Source organism: Melopsittacus undulatus, chromosome 8, assembly GCF_012275295.1.
Source record: "Melopsittacus undulatus isolate bMelUnd1 chromosome 8, bMelUnd1.mat.Z, whole genome shotgun sequence".
Lineage (NCBI taxonomy): Eukaryota > Metazoa > Chordata > Aves > Psittaciformes > Psittaculidae > Melopsittacus > Melopsittacus undulatus.
The window spans coordinates 55,038,372-55,059,097 of NC_047534.1; the positions used below are offsets into that span (position 1 = coordinate 55,038,372).

Here is a 20,726-nt window from a genome sequence, read left to right on the forward strand (position 1 = left end):
ACCTGGCTTCCCTCCTGCTGCAGAAGGGAGACCAGCCTAAACCAGTAAGGCAATGGGAAGCTCAGGTGGAAAAGCCCCAGTTCATGGCCTGTGATCAAAGTTCAGCCTCGGATCTAAGGCCTTGGAGGCAGTGACCATCTCCATGCCTGTGCATCCCTGGGGGCTTCAGGGAGCATGGGGGGCCCAGGGATAAAAGAGCTATCCCAAATGTGGCACCCACCAGCACCCCAGGACAGAAACATGCCTGTGAATTACTACTTGTATTCACACACTACGAGTTCTGCTGGCAGATAGGTTTGCACTCATGTCCTGCATAACCTCAGGGGTTATTTGGGGAGGATACAGCAATTTTATTTGGGAATTCTAGAATTAATTTGGTATTAATTTTATTAACTAGGCTTAAGTCACACATAGGCTCAGCCCTGGGCTCGATAGAACACCTAAGGGTGCTGGAGCCCTTCAAGAGGGAGATGCTATCCTTATGCCATGTTATCCTCATGGCATGAGGATACCACCTTCAACTTGTGCCTTATACCACCAGTCCTCGCTAGGGAGGGCTGTGTTGCTTCCCAGCACTGTTTAAACGGACAAAGGGAACTCTAGAAGCTCACTGACATGGGTGTTGTGAGTGGGGCTTAGCAGCCTGTTGAGTACTTTTGGTTTAAGGGGAAAAATGGTGATAATGGATCTCCCTGAGATGAGCTCCATGGAAGCTGCTCCAAATCCTTGTGGATGCCAAAACCTCCAGGTAATTTATGTAATGCTTGTCTAAAGGCAGTGAGTGATGGAAGATGAATCACTTGGGTTTATTTCTCTGTCCCTATAAACCTGCCTGCCTTAGAAATGCCAGTTTAGTCATTAAACTTCTAATACCTGCCAAGCTCCCGTTGCCCAGGCATTGCTTTCAGACCACAGCTGACAGAGTAAGGCTCTGCTCCTGTTGTCTGTGGGCTCTCTTCTTGCTGGAAACATCAGAAGCTGAAGGTGAAAGGGATGTTCCCAGCTCCTAAAAGCCAGCACCACAACTCCTCCCTTTTATTGCAGTCCAGCACACGAGGCTCAGCTCACAACTGAGTTGTTAGGCTGCTAGGATCAACATTGCAAAGGTACTTTAGAGCCATGGTTTGTGTTAAAAGGGATCTGACCAAAGGGATGTTACAAACCATGGTTTAAAGCATCTATAAAACAAACCCCCATGGTTTCCTCTGGCCCTGTCAAGGTAACTTGGGAAATGCAGCAAAAGGTGTGAGCCTCCAGCACCCTGTGCTAGCAGCAAGGCTGTGGTGCTAGAGGCATTGGATTGATGCTGCAATGCCTTCTCTCAGCACTGGTTTGATGGAGAACATATTCCTACCTCTTTTTAATGAACTCCAGAGTAGTCTCTTGTTGTTTCAGCTGAATTCAGGCAGGAACTGACTTTAGCTCAAGGCCATGTTTCAGACAAGGTAAGAGCATTCCTATGTTTCCAGCTCCAGAGGATTCGTGGCAGGGGTAGCACTACTCAAGTGCCAGGGTGACAGCAGCTGGGGGACCAGCAGCGAGGCTCAGAGCTGCTCCTCTGCAGCCCTAGCGCATGGTGGTACTGGGAGGACAATGGAGGAAATGGCAATGAGCCAGAGCCCAGGATTTAGGAGATGAAGGTGGATGTAAAGGTGCCTTTGCCTGTGGTTCCCAAGAGGGAGGCATCATTTTAACCTTGTGAGTCTGTTCAGTGGGGGGCAAAAAAGACCCACTGTTCATCCAATGGAGCCTGCCCTGTCCCTCCTCATCCTCAGGTGGAGGCAGAGGCATCATTTGCTGAGGGCTGGCAGAGGTTGTGCAGGGCTCAGTGGGTCCCTCTGGGGCAGGGCACTAGATTGGGCCTATTATCACCCTCCAGTACCTGCAACAGGCATCAGCCCAATTCCCAGATCATAAAATCATAGATTTCCAAACTGGTTTGGGTGGGAAGGGACCTTAAAGCTCCCCCAGCTCCAACCCCTGCCACAGGCAGGGACCCCTTCCACTGGAGCAGCTGCTCCAAGCCCCTGTGTCCAACCTGGCCTTGAACACTGCCAGGGATGGGGCATTCACACTTCCTTGGGCAACTCATTCAATTACGTTGCCACCTTCACAGTAAAGAACTTCCTTATCTCCAACCTGAAATTCCCCTGTTTTGGTTCGAACCCATCACTCCTTGTCCTATCACTGCAGTCCCTGATATAGAGTCCCTCTCTGCATCCTTGTAGCCTCCTTCAGATACTGGAAGCTGCTCTGAGGTCTCCATGCCGCTTCTCTTCTCCAGGTGCTCCAGGCCCCTACATGTGTGCTGGTATTCCTGCTTCCGGGCATCATTCGATGCAGCCCATAGCTCCTCTCTGGCTGATGAGTTTGTGGGTTCAGAAACAGACACGGTGCCCATGGCACAGAGCTGGGGAACCTGCTCTCTGCAATGCTGCTCTGTGTGCTGGGACTGCGAGCACAGCCCTGCGGAGGCAGAAGCACTTTTCCCCCCTCCCACCCAAATTCCTCTGCTTTTCTCCCAGTTCCATGACTATCAGCCTTTGTCCCGTGGTCTGGCAGAGCCTGGTGCCACACACACCAGAGAGACAAAGAAAGAAGTGGCTTTTCTCCCTGAGGCTGCCATGAAGAGCCCACATTGTGTATCACTGGGGAGAGGGAGGCAGGCAGAGGCTGGAGTGTTTGCTCAGCTTTGGACTCTGTAAACCCCTCTGTTTCTTTAAACACATCTTCCCAAAGCTCTGGCAAGGAAGCAGTGACCCCGAGGGAAGCAGCCCCAGGGGTACACTCTCCTGGTCAAAGATCAGGACCATGAATCACAGAATCCCAGACTGGTTTGGGTTGGAAGGGACCTTAAAGCTCCTCCATTCCCAACCCCTGCCACAGGGAGGGACACCTTCCACTGGAGCAGGTGCTCCAAGCCCTGTGTCCAACCTGGCCTTGAACACTTACAGATAATGGAAGCAGCTCTCTGGGAAGCACTAAAAGCAAACCCACCTCTTATCCCCACACCCGTGCCCAGACTTCCTGGACTGTCACAGGCTGGATCCAGGACAACCCAGGCCAAGAGAGCAGCATTTACTAGGACGTGAGCCTGGAGAAAGGTCAGGGAAGTTGCCCGGAGCTGGTCATTGGCAGCGGCAGGAAAGGACCAAGGTTTCTGGTGTTCACACTGGATCTTGCTGCTCCTTCCCATCCTATCAGCCAGTGCAGCAGCTCATTCCAGATCATTCCCTGTAAAACATACAGGTCAGAATTGGGGTGGAATGGAAGGAAGAATAAGCAGGAAAGAGAATTTCAGGACTGTTCAGGCTTTGATCTGCCAAATGCTAAATTTTCTGTTCCCTTCTGGGAAAAGAATGAAATCAGGAAAAGGTTTAACACAGCTGAGCCAGGACCTTGTCTCTGAGCAGAAATGGTGTGTTTGAATGCATTCCATGGCTGATAACTGAGCGAAGAGATCTGCAAATCAAACTGCTATCAACAGAGACAAATACTGTTTCATAGAGGCATAGAATAGTTTGGGTTGGCTTTCCCCAAACCAGTGTTTAAAGCTGCTACAAAAGCTTCCAAGAGCTGATGCAAGGCAATGATCGATGTGCACAAGTCTCCTGCCCACTGGTACGTGGACATGGGTTAGCAGTGGACTTGGCAGTCCTGACGTAAAGGTTGGACTTGAGGATCCTAAAGGTCTTTTCCAACCTGGCTGATTCTATGAGTCTACCCTGTCTTCTTGGTAACAGTGGTGACCTGTTCCAAGTCACACAGAGTCTGAAATTCATCACAGTCATAGAATCACAGAATCATAGAATAGTCAGGGTTGGAAAAGACCTTAAGATCATCCAGTTCCAACCCCCCTGCCATGGGCAGGGACACCTCACACTAAACCATATCACCCAAGGCTTCGTCCAACCTGGCCTTGAACACTGCCAGGGATGGAGCATTCACAGCTTCCCTGGGCAACCCATTCCAGTGCCTCAGCACCCTCACAGGAAAGAATTTCTTCCTTATATCCAATCTAAACTTCCCCTGTTTTTTAATCCATTACCCCTTGTCCTATCACTACAGTCCCTAATGAGCAGTCTCTCCCCCGCATCCCTATAGCCCCCTTCAGACACTGGAAGCTGCTCTGAGGTCTCCATGCAGCTTCTCTTCTCCAGGCTGAACAGCCCCAACTTTCTCAGCCTGTCTCCAAACAGGAGCTGCTCCAGCCCCTGATCATCCTCGTGGCCTCCTCTGGACTTGTTCCAACAGTTCCATGTCCTTTTTATGTTGAGGACACCAGAACTGCACACAATGCTCCAGGTGAAGTCTCATGAGAGCAGAGCAGAGGGGCAGGATCACCTCCTTGACCTGCAAAAGCAGTTACTGATCCTGTGCTGCAGTGAGAAAGGCTTAAATGCAAACACACCCCATCAGTAAGAGCAAACAGCTTCAGCTGTGGCTCATCCCATCTCAGCCTGGGAAACAGCTGGGCTAGCAGTGAAACACAGTGAAAACCTGCTTTCCTCAGCGAGTTCTGTGTTTATCAACCACCCCATTGTACTGTGCCACCAGGAGCAGCCTGGCTGAAAGGCGCTTCCTGCTGCTCTTGCTGCTTGTCTCCTGCTGCCCTCCAGATCCCAGTTCCCTGCTGGGCTGCCCACTGGCTCCCACAGAGCATCACACAATCAACCAGGTTGGAAAAGCCTTTTAAGCTCATCCAGTCCAACCCTTCCCCAGCACTGTCAAGGCCACCACTAACCCATGGCACAGAGGTGTGTGAACCTGCCATAGGGTCTGTGGTGGAAACGGACACTCACAGCTCTTGGGTTTCAATACAAGGGCATTTATGCCTGCAGTGGCTGCTTGGGCTGGAAGAGGACTTCTCAGCAACGCCACATTCGTGGCTGTGACATGGATAACATGGTCCATGCAAGCAGGAGGTTCCCTCCATGCCCCAGGATGTGTCACAGGCAGGTGACAGTCCCATAACCCAAACCCACTTGATGTGGCTTTTTGTGGGGGCATGGCAAGGCACACCCCAGAACCCAGCACTTCCCCTGCATCAGGGAGGCATCAGGGAGGAGGTGTGGGTGCTGCCAGCTCTGTCCTTCAACCCCTTGCAGCCCGATACAATCACAATTTCCCCCCAAAGCATCCCACTGACCCCAGATGCTGGGTGGCAGAGAAGACACAGTCAGACCCATCTCGGAGGTGCACAGCAAAGCTACAAGAGGCCACAGGCACAAGCTGCCCCGATGGATGCTGCCATCACAAGCACAGGAAAACCTCTGCCCCAGTGTGGGGCAGTGTGGGGAAGGTGCTGGTGCCCCCATCCCAGCCGTGGCTCTCAGTTCGTTACCTTCACTGGGGCAGGAGCAGCAGCACAAGCTGCCCTCCTGCTGACTGCCCAGTTATTCTGGCTGCTCACAACGGTGCCTTTCTCCCCAGCAGCTCCCACACTGGCAGCCGGGGCTGGCAGCGACTCAATGCATCCCTGTGTGCATCCTTGCGCCGGGCTGGCTCCGGATGCCCCCGCCCTCTGCTGCCATTGGCACTGCAGGGAATAAGAAGGCAGCGAGCCACCCGGACGTGCTGCATTGCTGTGTCACAGCCCCGACGGCAGCACGGAGGTGAGAGGGGCTGGGGGGGCCGGGACACCGGGATCTGGGGGTCTTGCTGCCGTGGGAAGGGTGGTGTGGGGGCACCACGGTAACGATGCCACTGCAGCAGGGAGCTGAAACCCTCCTCAGCCTCGCAGAGAGGAAGCAGCAGGGCATGGAGCATGCAAAGGGCTGTTAGGATGCATGCCTGAAGGGATTTAGGAGTACTTCCTACCTGATTGGAGATGGTCTCGATGATTGGGCACTGCCTGTGGCACGGGAGAAGGTGTCAGCTTGGGACTCATGCCACAGGATGACAGTGCTTTCAGCATCCAGCCTTGCCAAGGTGGAATGGGAGCCAGGCTGCAGGGCAGGAGGTGTTTGTCTGTGGGGTATGAATTAGCTGAGTGCCAGACTAAGACTTGCTCCCCTCCCAGCATCAGTGCATTCCACAGCTTTTGGGAAGGTGGTTTTGCATCTCTCCCTTTTAGATGAGAGTCTCTCTGTGAAACGTGCAGGAAACGCTGCAATCCCACTGGCTAACATTCCCAAGAGTCTCCACATCAAGGGAGGAGGGGGGGTTAGAGGAGATGTGCTTAGTTTGTCCTGCTGGCACTCATCAGAACCAGCTCCTGGCTGGGTTCCCCTGACTGCTCTGCAGGCAGGAGAGGCAGAGGTGAGTGTGCCTGTGACAGAGGGGACAGCAGAGCCTTTCTCCTCCATGTGCAGAGATGAAGCCCCTGCCTGCCCCTCTCGCAGGCAAGGAGAACAAAGCAATGGGTTAAGCAGCAGGAGCCAAAGAAGACATGAAGTGACATAAGCCATCTGCTATAGAAAGAAAACACAGGAGCACCTTGCTGGAAGGCACCAGAGCTTTGCAGCCTCTCATTTGTTCTCCTTCACTCTGACCATGCAGACACCCAAGGTGTCAGACTCACACCAGTCCCAGGGATATGTCCGTTCCTGGTGTCCTATACTGGACATTCCTCTTATTGTGGCTCCCCATCCCTCCTGGAGACAGAGCCAAGGCTTCTCAGGATCTTCCTCCCTGAAGTGAGTGGTGCTTTGAGCAGCATGGTTTGAGTCTGGGGTCCAGTGCTGCCCATGCATGGGTTAAACCCTGGGGCAGTCACACTTGCAATGGAAAGGGCATTGCTGGAGCTGTCCCAGGCTAACGCACCCATTGCTCCCTCTGACCCCAGAGCCACACTGCGACCATGTCTGAGCTGGAGAAGGCCATGATCGCCATCATCGATGCCTTCCACCAGTACTCTGGGAAGGAGGGAGACAAGCACAAGCTGAAGAAGTCAGAACTGAAGGAGCTCATTAACAATGAGTTGAGCCATTTCCTTGGTGTAAGTATTGCACCCCATGCAGCTGAGCAGCTCCCAGGCTCTGCTAACCCCATCTCCTATGGGAAACAAGTGCAGGGGAAGGGAAAGCTGGAGCAGCAGTGCACTGAACACTTTGCTCCTGCTCCACAGGAGCAGCAAATGGCAGAACAAGGGCAACAGCCTGCACCAGGGGCTCTGGTTTGGGTTGGATACTAGGGAAATTAGGCTGAGAGAGCTGGGCTGGGACAGCCTGGACAAGAGAAGGCTCCTGAAGGGGAGACCTGAGAGCAGCTCCAGTGCCTAAAGGGGCTGCAGGAAAGCTGGAGAGGGGCTTGGGACAAGGGATGTAGGGACAGGCCCAGGGGAATGGCTTGAACCTGCCAGAACAGGGGAGACTGAGCTGAGCTCTTAGGCAGAAGCTGTTCCCTGTGAGGGTGCTGAGGTGCTGGCACAGGGTGCCCAGAGAAGCTGTGGCTGCCCCATCCCTGGCAGTGCTCAAGGCCAGGTTGGACACAGGGGCTTGGAGCAGCTGCTCCAGTGGAAGGGGTCCCTGCCTGTGGCAGGGGTTGGAGCTGGAGGAGCTTTAAGGTCCCTTCCAACCCAAACCAGGCTGGGATTCTATGAAATTTCCTTCCCTGGGAAGGGGGGACAGCCCCGAGGGTCTCAAGATGTCCTTTCCCAGTGGAAGCTGTGGCTGTGGTTCCTGCAGCACAGGGTGGTACCCAGCACAGGTGGAGAACCATCAGCTACTAGGAATGTGTCTGAGCAGAGATTCAGCCATGAGAGCATTTGAGAAACTGGGACATGGTGCAGTCTGGGCCTCACTCTGATCCCCCCCAGCTTTGACTGCCTCTTTCTATCCCTTCAGGAGATCAAAGACCAGGAGACTGTGGACAAAGTCATGGAAGCACTGGACAGTGATGGGGATGCAGAATGCGACTTCCAGGAGTTTGTAGCCTTCATTGCCATGGTCACTGCTGCTTGCCATGAGTTCTTTGAGCATGAATGAGCTGGTGGGAGACAGGTGAGCACCTCCCGCTCATGCCGGAGAGGAGCAGAGCAGCATCGTTCCTCTGGGAAAATGACTGGGGCTCCTTGGAGTTAAGCTTGTGCTAGACTTAAGCAGCTTATTAAGTTCTATGGCTTTGTGAACAAGAACGCCTTACATGGTTCAGGAAAGTGCCCACCTGGCTGGATGTGGTGTGAGAATGCCTTGTTTCCAGCTCCTTGCATGCTGCTGTATGCCAGGGATGTGCACAGGGCTGGAGGATGCTGTGACCCAAGCTTGCTTGCAGAGGGAAAAGGGGAACTCAGGGGCTGAAGCAGGAGGTGATGCAGAGGGGCTGGTTACAGAAGCCTGGTTCTGGCCTGAGCAGAAAGGCTCCTGTTGATTCCCATGGGCTCTGACTGCCCTGTGCATGGTACTAACACAAACAGCACAGCCCATCCTGTCACAGGGCTCAGCAGAGCCCGCACACCTCTTGGTAAATTGAGACACCCTTGGCTTGAAAGGCAAAGCATAACTACCTAACAGCCCAGGCTCTACTCTTGCCAATGAAGCCTCCTGCTTTTAGCAGCCTGCAGCCTGGAAGCGAAAGTGTATGAGGCTCCTGCCTTAGGGACAGCTGCTGGGCCTGGGAAGTGCCTTGGTAAGGTCTCCAGGCTCAGTCAGAAGGTATGAGGGGATCTACCCCATGTGCCACAGTGCTTTAACACAGACCAGAGCCTCCAGTGTGTGGAAATGGTGAGAATAAAATGGTTTGGTCTCTGGTGAAAAGTGTGTCCTTTCGTCCCATGCAGCTCCCCAGCTGCCTGCACTGTCACAGGAGCAGGCTGGGGTATGCAGCCTCATGCCCCTGGGTTGCTTGTTGGGCATGGACCCTTCAACTCTGCCCTGGTATCACTGTGGCTGGTCAGACTGGCAGATGTACCTGCAAGGCCAAAGGAGCACAATGCACCTCCATGGGGCTGCTGCCAAGGGTCATCTACAGGCTTGCACTGGTGAACCTTTGCAAAGCCAGAACTAAACCTAAGCCAGTTCCCCTGAAGCCTTGTCTAGTGCACTTGCTGTGCAGTTTAGCAATAGTTCTGAGTTAGGCATTTGTGGCTAGCAGCATCTATAGTGACAAATCCACAACACAGATGCCCACAGATGTTTTTTCTACCTCATTACCCATTTCATGATGATTTCATGCACAAAGTGACATGTCTTTGCACAGGGAGCATCTTGCTATTCTCATCTGCCTCCCCCATGCTGCAAAAAGAGATGCTTGGGCAGACATGCACACAAGACAACATCTCGTACTGCATCTGCAACTAAAACCCAGCTATGCCATCCCAGGGAAGTGTCCATTTGCTGAGAACTTGTTTAGCATCTGAGCTACTTCCACCACATTTTAAACATCCTCATCTTGATTCAGCTGGTTCCAACACTTGCAGAGACCTGAAGCAGTGTGGGAGGACAATGAATGAGGCTGCCTGTCCCAGTGTCCCCAGTGTTAGGCAGGGTTCATGGGATCCTGAATTAAGCCTGAACCTGAGCTCAGCAGAGGGGTCAGATGCTTCAGCACAAGGTTCTGCTGGTGAGGCTGCCTGGAAGGTCTCTAAGTCCCACTTGCCTTCTGTCTCAGCTCACCAGCAGTGCTCCCATGGTGAGGAATCCCTCCCAAGACTGAGCCTTTCAGCAGCTCTGCACAGCTGTGCAGTAGCACAGCTTGAAGCCTGCAGGGCCAGGGAGACATGGAGCAGGCTGTCCTTCCCTTGTGAGCAGTGACAGCAGGAGCAGGGAGTGACACAGCACAGGGATGCATGCTTCTGGCACTACCACTTCTGGGAACTCAGAGTCTTTACCTGGCACAGGAGAATCACGGAATCAACCAGGTCAGAAAACCCCTTTAAGATCATCAAGTCCAACTGGTACCCCAGCACTGCCACGGCCACCACAAAACCATGTCCTAAGGGCCTTGTCTACACGGCTGGGAACACTTCCAGGGACAGTTAAAATGCCTGACCATCCTTTGGGGAAGGAATTGCACCTAATATACAATGTCAACATCCAGAGCTTGTGCCTCTTGTCAGGTGTGGGAGGTACCAGCCGCCCTGACAAGGACTGGACAAAGACAGGACAAAAGCCCACAGAAACTTCCCACCACAGACAAAATCCCATGAAAACACCCCATGCAGCTCTTGTCATACCCACATGGTGCTGGTCAGACCCCCCCAAAACCCACACTGGGTCTGATTGTACTGGAAGTGCTCACCATTGCTGTTAGCACACCTGAAAAGCATTCTTCACCCTGTTACCTGTTGATGGAAGCACATCCAGGCTGAATCATTCATGGAATGATAGTGAGACAGATAATGGATCTCCAGAACAAAACATGCTTTTTCCACAAATCACCTGCAAATTAACGGTGGATTTTTACAGACCCCAGGAAGGAACATTCCCAACCTTGCTGGATGGAGTCAAACAATGGCACAAACAGAGCACTGCACGTTTCCTGCACCCTGAGAGCTCCACGCTGTGATGGCAGTGAGATGTGCTCCTCCATCCCAGTGTTGCAGTGACATGGAAGCACCTTCCTGCTCCCTCTGGATGTTACACTGAAAAATGCATTTCATAAGGAAGTGGCAGTGAATGATCCACAGGTTGAATTTGTTCCCCCAAAGAGATATTAAATCAGAAGGATGTGTTGCACTCTATTGCAACATTTGAGGCATCAGAGTGCATTTCCAGGTTTTCCATTGTGAAGTACTCTCCACATTGGATTTTACGGTACAAAGTCTGAAACCATCTGCATCCCCAACAGTATGGACTGCAGGGGGAAGGCAGCTGACACAGCAAGGAAGTACAAGAGCAAAATGGGAAGTTTATTAACCAAACCACCTCCAAACCGATTCAGCAGCAACCTGATATAAACCCGATCTTTAAACACTATACACCTTGATAAACTATAAACCTGATCTTTAAAAGGCCACTTTCATATTCGCTTACCACTGAAATCTTGATTCTGCATGTGGGCACGCCACATTCCAAGCACAGACACAACCACCATGGTGCTGTTACCAGGGTTTGGCAGAGAAAGATGCCACAAGTAAAGACAAATCACTATTGTGCAAGGAAAGTTTTAAGGAATGCTAGAAAGTTAGCAAGTATTTTTCATGTTCATAAGCAAACTTTTATGTTTAGGTGAGAACAGGATTAAAAAGGGACTGAAGGTAAAGACAGTGGTGTATATTATTTTAATAACATGCATTGAAATAAAAAGATAGAACTCTGCTTATATATGGCACTGGCACAACTGAACTGGAAATGAGCCCCATCGTGCCTAGTTCCACCTAAACACATCAAATAGGATTTAAAGACTGTAGCAAAACTTGACATTAGCATTTGCCATGGAAAGAAACTGCCTTAAAAACATCTCATCTGAAATATCTGACCATGAAAATATCTAAAGCATATTCACCAGCTGAACAGAAACACCAGTTCAGCAATAAGTTATACCTTAGTATAGCCAGCATTAAGTAAATCCTGAAGTGCAAAAGGTTAAGAGCATTATCTAATGCAGTTGTGTTAGCTCTAAATCAGTTCTTAGATGTAACCTAGTTCTGCTGTCTACTGACATGGTTTCTGTCCTGATACACTGCAATACTTTGTACGTGCAAGCTTTCAGGAAATTCATTTTCTGGCCTTAAAACGGAGTTGTAAATATGCTCTAGAAACCCAAACCCAGAAGCCTCTCAAACAGACCCTTCAAGTGCATACAACTTGTCACACAATGGCAGGGAAATAGCATTAAAGTAATCAGGGACTTGGTACAGAGCACTGGGGACACGGAACAGAAAAGAAGGAATGTGGACTCCAAATGAACTCACTGCTTCCTTTTTTCCTGCTGTCTCCTAGCTAACAACAAGCAGCCTCATAGTAGTGTTGCTGCTGTATGGAGCTTGTAAGTGTCAGTACAAAGTGACAAGGAACACTGGCTGCAGTAACAGCACTTTCAGTAACGTTTGCAAAGTCACTTAGTAGTGGATGAGAGTCCAACCTCACACCCCAGAGTAAATCTGAAGCCTGATGCTTGGACAGCAGCCCTTTTGTGGCATCATTCCTCATTCCCTCAGCATGGTGGCAGTGGAGGGCTCAGAATTCCCTTGTTAGCATGTTTTACGCTCCCTAAAGACCAGGTATAAGTAAGTAAATACACAAATTCTTGCATCTTTGTTACGTGCTGACATCTCAAATGTCAAACTCATTCAATCTAAGATGAATGGCAGATTTTTGGCACCTTTCTTCATTAGTTTTGAGAAAGGTGAGTGAAGCTCCTCTGGCAGTAAAACCTACTGTGCTTTAAAAGCACTTCACAGACAGCATTATCTTTATACCAGGTACAATGCCTTGCTGTAATGAAGAGTGAGAAAACCCAAAGAGGCTCAAAGATGCTGTCTTCTCACCATGCACAGTGCTTTTAAACACAACCCCCACTCTGCAGCACAAACTGTTTCCTAACCCCACTGTTGGTACAAATCTGTTTTCTGCACCACCTCTTACCTCCTCCAAAGCCTTAATTTAATAACTTCATTTATTTCCACACAAAACAGCACTGCCCATTCAATCTGAGTTAAAGCAGGTGCTTTGGTCAGGAACCCCTGGAAGTCTGGGGCAGAAAATGCTGCTGACACCAAACAACACCATGGGGCTTGTGAGCAGGGGTAACCACAGTGGTTGTGCACAGCACAGTGACTGAGGGAACTCAGCAGACCCCTGTGCATGTGCTGTGCCCCACATCCCTCACATCCCATCTGGAAACACGGTCTCCTGCAGCACATCCTTCTCTTTAGATAAGTAAACCAGATACTACCTCCTGTGAGCCGCGTTGTGGAGGGCCGAGAACAGCTCTTGCTTCAGTGACTTACACCCTTCCCACCTCCTGCTGCTGCTGCTTCGGGTCAGCCTGCTGAGCTTCTCTCACCATCACCTTGGTGCTGCTGTTACTGCTCCTGCTTCTCATGACCACCTTGTTGGCTATGGACCTGTGTCTGCCAGGCCTCTCCTCATCCCACCGGGGCAGAACCCCCGGCAGACCCCGGCTGCAGTCCTCATGTGGAGCCGCAGCCCCGCGGCCCTGCCGCAGACCGAGCCGAGCTGCAGGGCGAGGCCGCTGAGGCGATGGCCGCCTCGACGGAGAGCAAGCGGTTATGGAGAGCCATCATTGTGGAGAGCGGCTTCTCCCCGCTGCATGAACACCTTCCTTCCCTCACTGCCCGCTCATGTGGGGCCGCTCAGCGAGAGCCCGACCCCGGCACCCCCGGCCCGGCCCCACATGGAAGCCGCCATTTTGTGGTGCGCCTCCTCTCGCCTCGGGGGTGGTGAGAGGGAGGCGAGGAGGAGCCGGGACCCTGCGGCTGCCCCGGTGATGGCTCCATGGCCGCTGCCCCGGTGTCGGCTCCATGTCCGCTGCCCCGGTGCCGGCTCCATTGGCAATGCCCCGGTGCCGGCTCCATGTCCGCTGCCCCAGCGCCGTGCTGCAGGCTCGGCCCAGCTGAGGGGAGGACCGGCCCGCATCCCCAGCGCAGGGCGATGGATGCGGACAGAGATGGATGCGGAGAACAGACTAAACTGGGAACATCCAGGCTTCGAGGATGTGCAACTGCTTTAATTGTGATGCAATTCTGCAGCAAAACGGCTCTGCAGGCATTAAAACTGCACTACGGAGGAGCTGCGGGTTTGAGCTAACAGCATTTCAGCACTCAAGGCAGGCTGGTTGGAACTGTTTAATGTGCTTTCTGCTTTAGGTTTAGTTTACAAGGCAACTCGTCTCACTGCCAGCTATAGCTCAATGCAAACATCTCACGATGCTTTACTTGCTAAAAAGCTACACTATTAAAATGGGGTTAGGTAGTTTCCTTTTGCCACATGTTCTGTTACAAGCGGTGTCCCACTGCCCACTGTTAGAGGTTGCTGTATTTAATAAGTTACTCAAGTTCTGGGCATAACTACAGTCAGAGGATGCAGCTGTATGATACACCACAGCCAAACACCACAGGGGCAAAGAACTACTGTAGGTGGGAGCTTTTAGTTGAAGATTTCATAGTTTACATTTGACAAAGGGTCAATCTGATACCCTCCTCCTGGGAGAGTGACATCCATCTTCCTTAGGCACTGATGCAGGCAGAATTGCCTTGCAGAATAACCTGGCTCTTCTGACAAACTCATGCATTATATATATATATATATATAAAAGAAATGATGTAGCTCTTCAACAACTCTATAAAAATAACTTGTTAGTCTTGTCTTACCTTCAATACATGAAGTATTTGAATCACTTCACATTCTCTTTCTGAATTAGGTGTGCTGCAGTATTAGATCAGGCAGAAACTTCCTAACTCATCAGTCAAGTACCAGCAACCAACTGGATACTGCAGCTTGAGCAAGACAGTCTGAATACAACACTGAAAACCAAGGCAGTTTGTACCGCAGCAGATCCAGCTAACTAACACTGAGTACAGTTTCCATGGTGGGGAAGAAAACCCCAGTAAAAGCACGATAATAAACCTTTTAGAATAGGATATTCAGGGAAAACATATTGTAAGACCATGCTTTGTCAGCATTTCTATGAACCATTCAGAGACTGCTGGCTTTGGAATGGGTTTTCAAACACTTGTTTTTATGCAGGGCAGAACACAGCTAACGCTATGAACACAAGCGACTTGAAGCTACAACAGTAAGAGCAGTGAAGGCTCCTGCATCGAGTGGTTAAAAGTGGATATTAATTTATATTTTATTACAAAGTTTATAGCATTACAGAGTCCAGCATGGCACAATAAGTAACGTTTTTACAGCTGCAGTATTTGTTTTTGCTCGGTACAAAAGAAGCTGAACAGCAGCATAATTGTTGTTATATTGACTCTGGGGTTGGACTGAATTTCTTTCTTCTGAATGGGGGTAAGTCAGTGATTTCAAATAAAAAGGCTGCATTTTTAAAATCGCAAATATGTGCAAAATTCATTACAGTAGAGAATATGGCAGGGATGTGTGCAGTCTTGAACCCAGATACTGCCACTATATATTGCAAACAATCACGTGGAGGGTGAACTCCAACCGGTACTCACGACTCAGTACTGTTTCCAGGAGCTGTCCTCACAGCTGGTGTTTCCTCCCCACCCTGCTTTATGTCCTTTTATGCAGTGCATCAAGTACTGACATTCAGAATTAGTGTAGAAAAACCACTGGTCCATCACAGTTCTCGCAAGCTTCCTTCAGGAATTCAGTAAACTCTCCATCCTAAGTCAGCTGCAACTGTTACAATGGATTTATGAAAGCAAATGCAATCTGAGAGATGAAGGTCTCCATTTCCCTTTCAACAGCTTTTAAAACCACAGAAGAATGGGTTCCAATGTTACTATTTGGAAAGTCCCTTTATTTTGGTGCTTTAGCCTTGGTGTGATTTTTCTCTTTTCACATGTTGTAGGCAACATAAATAGGATCCAACTGGTCAGCTAAAAACCCGTCTCTCAAGTGCATCCGTTGTTTCTCACCACGGGAATTGATAGGAATAACACCGGGGTCCACAATGACTACAACACCTACTATGAGATAATGCTCTTCCAGAACCACGTTTGTTACCAGAGCAACCAGGTCCAATGCTTCTTGTTCTGAGCCTTCCAACTCCACAACCACCACAAGCAAGTTGGTCCATGTAAACACAGCACTGTTGGCATGATACAAACAGAAATGGTGAGAAGAGACTCCAGTCAAAGGAACCAGTTATCAGAGAGGGACTCATAGGAAAGATGTTTTGTTAGGACTTGAACAATATAAGAAATGAGAACATGTGATAGAATATTAATGTGAAAATATGAATAAATCAGGAAATATGAAAACTGTAAGTTCTTGGAATATTCTGCCACTGTTTGTTTTAATTGTCCATGTAAAAAATACAAGTAGGTCCTTTTCTCTTATGTCCACAGTCATGTATATAAAAGTCCTATGGGCTTGTGTATTAAAACAGGAAGATTTCACACTCAGTGTGTGTACACTTGATTAAATGAAAGTACCTGTGTAAATCTTCTGAATCATCTATTGACAGACAAAACCTCCCAAAGCTTACATTGGGGAAAAAATAAACACTGTCACTTTGAGACTGAAGAGAACCTACAGCCAAGTGGCATACATCATCCCTTAACACGTGGGAATAATGCATGCTAGATGAAACCATTCAAGAAATCATAGTATGATTTGTGTTGGAAGGGACCTTAAAGCTCCTCCAGCTCCAACCCCTGCCACAGGCAGGGACCCCTTCCACTGGAGCAGCTGCTCCAAGCCCCTGTGTCCAACCTGGCCTTGAGCACTGCCAGGGATGGGGCAGCCACAGCTTCTCTGGGCACCCTGTGCCAGCGCCTCAGCACCCTCACAGGGAACAGCTTCTGCCTAAGAGCTCAGCTCAGTCTCCCCTGTTCTGGCAGGTTCAAGCCATTCCCCTTGGCCTGTCCCTACAGGCCCTTGTCCCAAGCCCCTCTCCAGGTTTCCTGTAGCCCCTTTAGGTACTGGAGCTGCTCTAAGGTATCCCCAGAATCTTGTCTTCTCCAGGCTGAAATCCTGTGTTTACCACATCCAAGCATGTACATTCTGACACAGTCAGGGAAGTCACGGCTGTGCTGCCCTGTTCCCATCCTGCCATTCCTGTCTTTCAGGCTATGAAGATCAAGCTCTCATAAAGGTGTGGGCTTTGTTTTCAGCATTGGAGGCAGGGTCAAGAGGGACATTAGATTTCAGTTACCCTCACTGCAGCAGTTTCTATGTAAACTTCTGCAGAGTTCACTCTACAGCAAGCTCTCAGTCTAAGCACTGTTCCATGAAGCTTAATTTCGGCTGCTTTAGAAGAAATAAAGTAATACAGAAAAGTAATACTGAGGCTCTTACCATTCTGCAATGCTTTTATGTGCTCTTATTACAGAGGTCTCTATATCAATGGGGTGGTACCTCATTCCTCTGAGCTCCAGTGTTTCATCCAAAGAGCCTACCACGTACAGGGCATCATGCCTCTCTGCAACATAGCACAGACATCAGAAACACCATCAGATCTACAGAACAAACATGGTCGTTTGTATGTGCTTATTCCTGATGTTCTCAGGTGCTTCCTAGCAGAAAGAGTCTGTAATACACACCAAGCTCTACCATTTGGAAAGAGTATTAAGAGCTCACGTAGCACTTCTGCCTATTGGCTCCAAGCAAGTGAACTCAGACTAAAAGGAATTTCTGGGTAATCTAATTCTGTCCCTTTTCTTATGTAATCTCAATTCATAAATCCATTCAATATACACTGTTAAAGCATCTTTGTGCCCCACTCTTCTTCCCAGAGAACTTCTCTGATCCATAGGAACACTTTCCAGTTTCCAGAGGTAACTTTTCTTTTTAAAACCAGCTTACACCGACTGTTCTCATACCAGCAAAACTCAGCTTCTGAAGCTCCCCACAGTTAATGCAATGAGAACAGCTCTATCTCCTCCTCAGCCTCAGCTTTGCTAGGTTAAATAAGCAAAGCTCTCCTAGATGCTTCTGTAAGGCCATGCTCTCCTCATTGCCACGTCCATCCAGTAACACTGCTCAATTCAACTTGTTTCAGGGTTTTTTGCACCTGTTTTATAATTGCGCTCAACCATGTAACTTGAGACAAAAGCATACTTGTGTTTCCTGAACACTTGGCTGTGATAATTCACCATATATAGCTTCTCAAATGCTGACATACTCAAGGACAACTGGGATTGTTCCACCCTTGCTACAGTAATATGCTGCCTTGTCATCTCTCTTCCTTTGTGAAGCCTGCTCACAGATCCCAATTTCTCAACTACCAGCTTTCCCAACAACAGGGAGCCCTTTCACTTTGAACAGTGGCAGAAGGACAATTCCACCGAAGCATCCTGTGCAGAGCCATGCCCTGCAGGTTAGGTCACTGCCCTAGGAAATGAGAGGGGGGAAAGCTCAGAGCCCTTTGGTCGAGTGTTTTATCATGCTCTACCAGCTCTGAAGGGTAGCGAGCAATGAATGATTCCTGTTACATCCAGCACTTTCCTCTGGCGGAAGTCAGGATAAACTTGCAGGACAGCTTTCTCTTTGCTAGCTCAACTACCCCACGTAGTTTCCAACACATGCCTCTATAAGCACATTGGGTTTCTCTCACCTCCACTAGCATCAGTGAGTTCTGTTCTGCGCAGGAAGCCAAGGTACCCCGTCCGAGCCCATATGGTCTGAGTGTCTCCGAAACTCAAGCGAGCAGTAAAGTGATCAGCGTGCAGTGCCTCTTCTCCATACACTGTGTAGTAACCAGTAGCATTGTGTGGGCTACTCACCCATATCTAGGAGATAAAAACCAAAACAAGCAACAAACCAAAAGGGAATAATTCCCTGGTTATTTTGCCAGACCCAAGCAGCAGCATTTCTAGATTTAAAAGATCTGTTCCATTGACAGTTTTGTTGCTCCTAAAATGCCAGCAGTAGTTTTATTACAGTAAGTCCTTAACTTCTGCCTCACAGAAAATGACCAGGAAAAAGGAGTAAGAAAGAGTTTTATATGCATATAGATGCATAGTTTGGCAGGGGAGGGAGGAAACCACACAGACATACATACAAGTATGTAAACTGCTACAGCTCTCTGCAGAGTTCATTCACTTGCCACATTAAGGTGCTTAAGAGATAGGCATTTAGATGACATGATTTATCTATATATTAAATCACTACAAGTACAGCAGCATCAAAGCTTTACCTCTCCTAAATGTGAGTCTCCCAGCGGTCCCTTGGTTTCTGTGTGTGCTATGATGACCTTGACCCCTGGAAGAATCTGGAATAAGAAGCAAAAAGAAGAGAACTTGAATTCATCAAAGGAAAAGTTAATGCAGAGCCACAGAAGTCAGCAATCTGTGCAGTCTTCTTTCTGCTCTCTGTACCATAGCTATCAACCATATCTTCCTACCAAGCTGCTCAGTCTTCTCAAGCCCCAGAACTGTTCTGCAGCTTCAGGCTTGAAGTTTGCTTCACACCTGAAAAATGCCTTCCACATGAAGGCCTCTGATACTTTCAGTTTTAGCAACATACCCTATGGCTTCACTTCATGCGCCTGGCTTCATTTTAACAGCTGTTCATTTCACACTCTCTCTAGTGCCTCTCCTAAACATACTGTGATTAATGGAGCTTGCTGCACAGAGTATGTACTGAGGTCAGCTGAAGCAGCTCACTATCCAGCTACTGGTCATGAGGAGGAAGGATGCTCCCAAGCTCTCACCTTCCCAGACTCCATAAGTGGCAGACTGTGTGGAGAGCCTCTCTCTACCAAACGCACCCTGAAAAAAGAAGAGAATACATCTGTACAAGGATTTAGGAACTTACATAGGTGTGTTCAAGTATTATCCTATCCCCAGCTGCACTGACCAGACTCTTACGGTGCCAGCCAATTTGCTCAGTTATTCTCAATGCAGTATGTTAAAGAGTTCTAGCTGTCTTCAAGATTTCTCTATTAGCATTCCCATAGACCACGTTTCTTTAATGAAGCAGAACCAGCTCTCTGGAGAGATGAGTAACTGTTTCCAACAGAGCTTGAAGTTTGCAGTTCCACCAGCATTCTACATTCACCTTCTTTGTTGGACTTTGTGGCACCTCTGCTTGCCACACTGACCCATGGCAGAGAGGCAGTAGGAATTACAGTAAGTGAAGGGCAAGCAGCCTAAACAGAATTAAGTGACACCATGCAGCACATCAGCAGCATAACTTATGAAGACAGCACATTTGCAGGAGGAACAAGAATTGAGTGCAGTAGGAGAGGCATACAAGAGAGGCAGCTCCTATACATCATGTCATATTAGACTATCCCTACACCTATAGGCTAGAGCTAACGCAGTGGCAGCTTTGAGGCTATGGCTGAACTTGGTTTGAAAAGGAATATATACCATGCAAGTCATAGTGATACATTCAAGAAGGAGAAAATGACTGTAGTTTACATTGATCTGTTCAGATGTCAAGCAGGGTCATGCTAAACGTGGTGAAGAGCTTGTCTTCGAACAGCTAAGATTTAAGCTTGCAGAAATTAGAGATGAGTTAGTCACAGAAGCTCCCAGTTAACATAAGCCCCTAATTTAACATTATCAATTTAAAAGGAAATAAAGCAAATGCTTTACCTATGTTTTATTTATCAAGACACAAGTCTTGATACTATGCTTCTTAAATTAAGTACAGAAACAAATACATACGTGCATGCAGCCTGCTAAACTTACAGTCCTACTCTACACTTGGTGCTGCCAGCACTTGTGTTAACTAAGTTAACTGAGAGACAAGTTAATATGAAAATTATGAATACAGAATTACAACTGATAGAATGCTGTATCTGTGACAAGTGTCCAGGTGACATGTGTGTACACATGTGCGTGTGTTTTGATATGCTGTAGTACAGGCCTGACATCAGTTCATTGGGTCTGGGAAGGCTGAGGGGATTGAGTTGCTTCTGTCCGAAGGGAAGAGTCAAAAAACACCAACCCACAAACCAAACTAAACAACTAAGGGAGATTCTAGTTTACTTTTACCACTACCTAAAGAACTGTTAGAGAGAACGTGGAGCCAGACTTCTTGGACTTGCTCATTGTAGGGAGAAGAGGCCAGGGACATAATACACAGAATGGGAAGTGCCACTAAGGAAGACCTCCCCCATGTGGGGTGTCAGTCTCATAACACACACACACACAGACACAGAAGGAGCATCCCTGTTCTTGGAGACGTTCTGTACTGAACTGCTCATGGCCCTCAGTAACCTCATCAAGTCTTGAA

The 20,726-nt window shown here is 49.0% G+C and overlaps 2 protein-coding genes across 2 annotated transcripts in view; one reads left to right on the top strand and one right to left on the bottom strand.

Annotated features, from left to right (window-relative positions):
• Nucleotides 1-5,589: 5,589 nt before the first annotated feature.
• S100B (S100 calcium binding protein B) lies at nucleotides 5,590-8,696 on the top strand. The gene is made up of 3 exons (XM_005141329.4): nucleotides 5,590-5,615; nucleotides 6,788-6,940; nucleotides 7,788-8,696. The coding sequence occupies exons 2-3, from the start codon at nucleotides 6,803-6,805 to the stop codon at nucleotides 7,926-7,928; spliced, it is 279 nt and encodes a 92-aa protein (XP_005141386.3). The 5' UTR covers nucleotides 5,590-5,615; nucleotides 6,788-6,802; the 3' UTR covers nucleotides 7,929-8,696.
• A 5,970-nt stretch (nucleotides 8,697-14,666) lies between these two features.
• Nucleotides 14,667-20,726, bottom strand: part of DIP2A (disco interacting protein 2 homolog A) — a 93,443-nt gene continuing 87,383 nt past the window's right edge. Inside the window, exons 34-38 of the mRNA XM_034065516.1 lie at nucleotides 19,195-19,252; nucleotides 18,679-18,753; nucleotides 18,097-18,271; nucleotides 16,839-16,962; nucleotides 14,667-15,627 (exon numbers count right to left, since the gene is read on the bottom strand). Coding sequence (XP_033921407.1) covers nucleotides 15,375-15,627; nucleotides 16,839-16,962; nucleotides 18,097-18,271; nucleotides 18,679-18,753; nucleotides 19,195-19,252 — 685 coding nt within the window. The 3' untranslated portion in view covers nucleotides 14,667-15,374. The remainder of the gene's footprint in view (nucleotides 15,628-16,838; nucleotides 16,963-18,096; nucleotides 18,272-18,678; nucleotides 18,754-19,194; nucleotides 19,253-20,726) is intronic.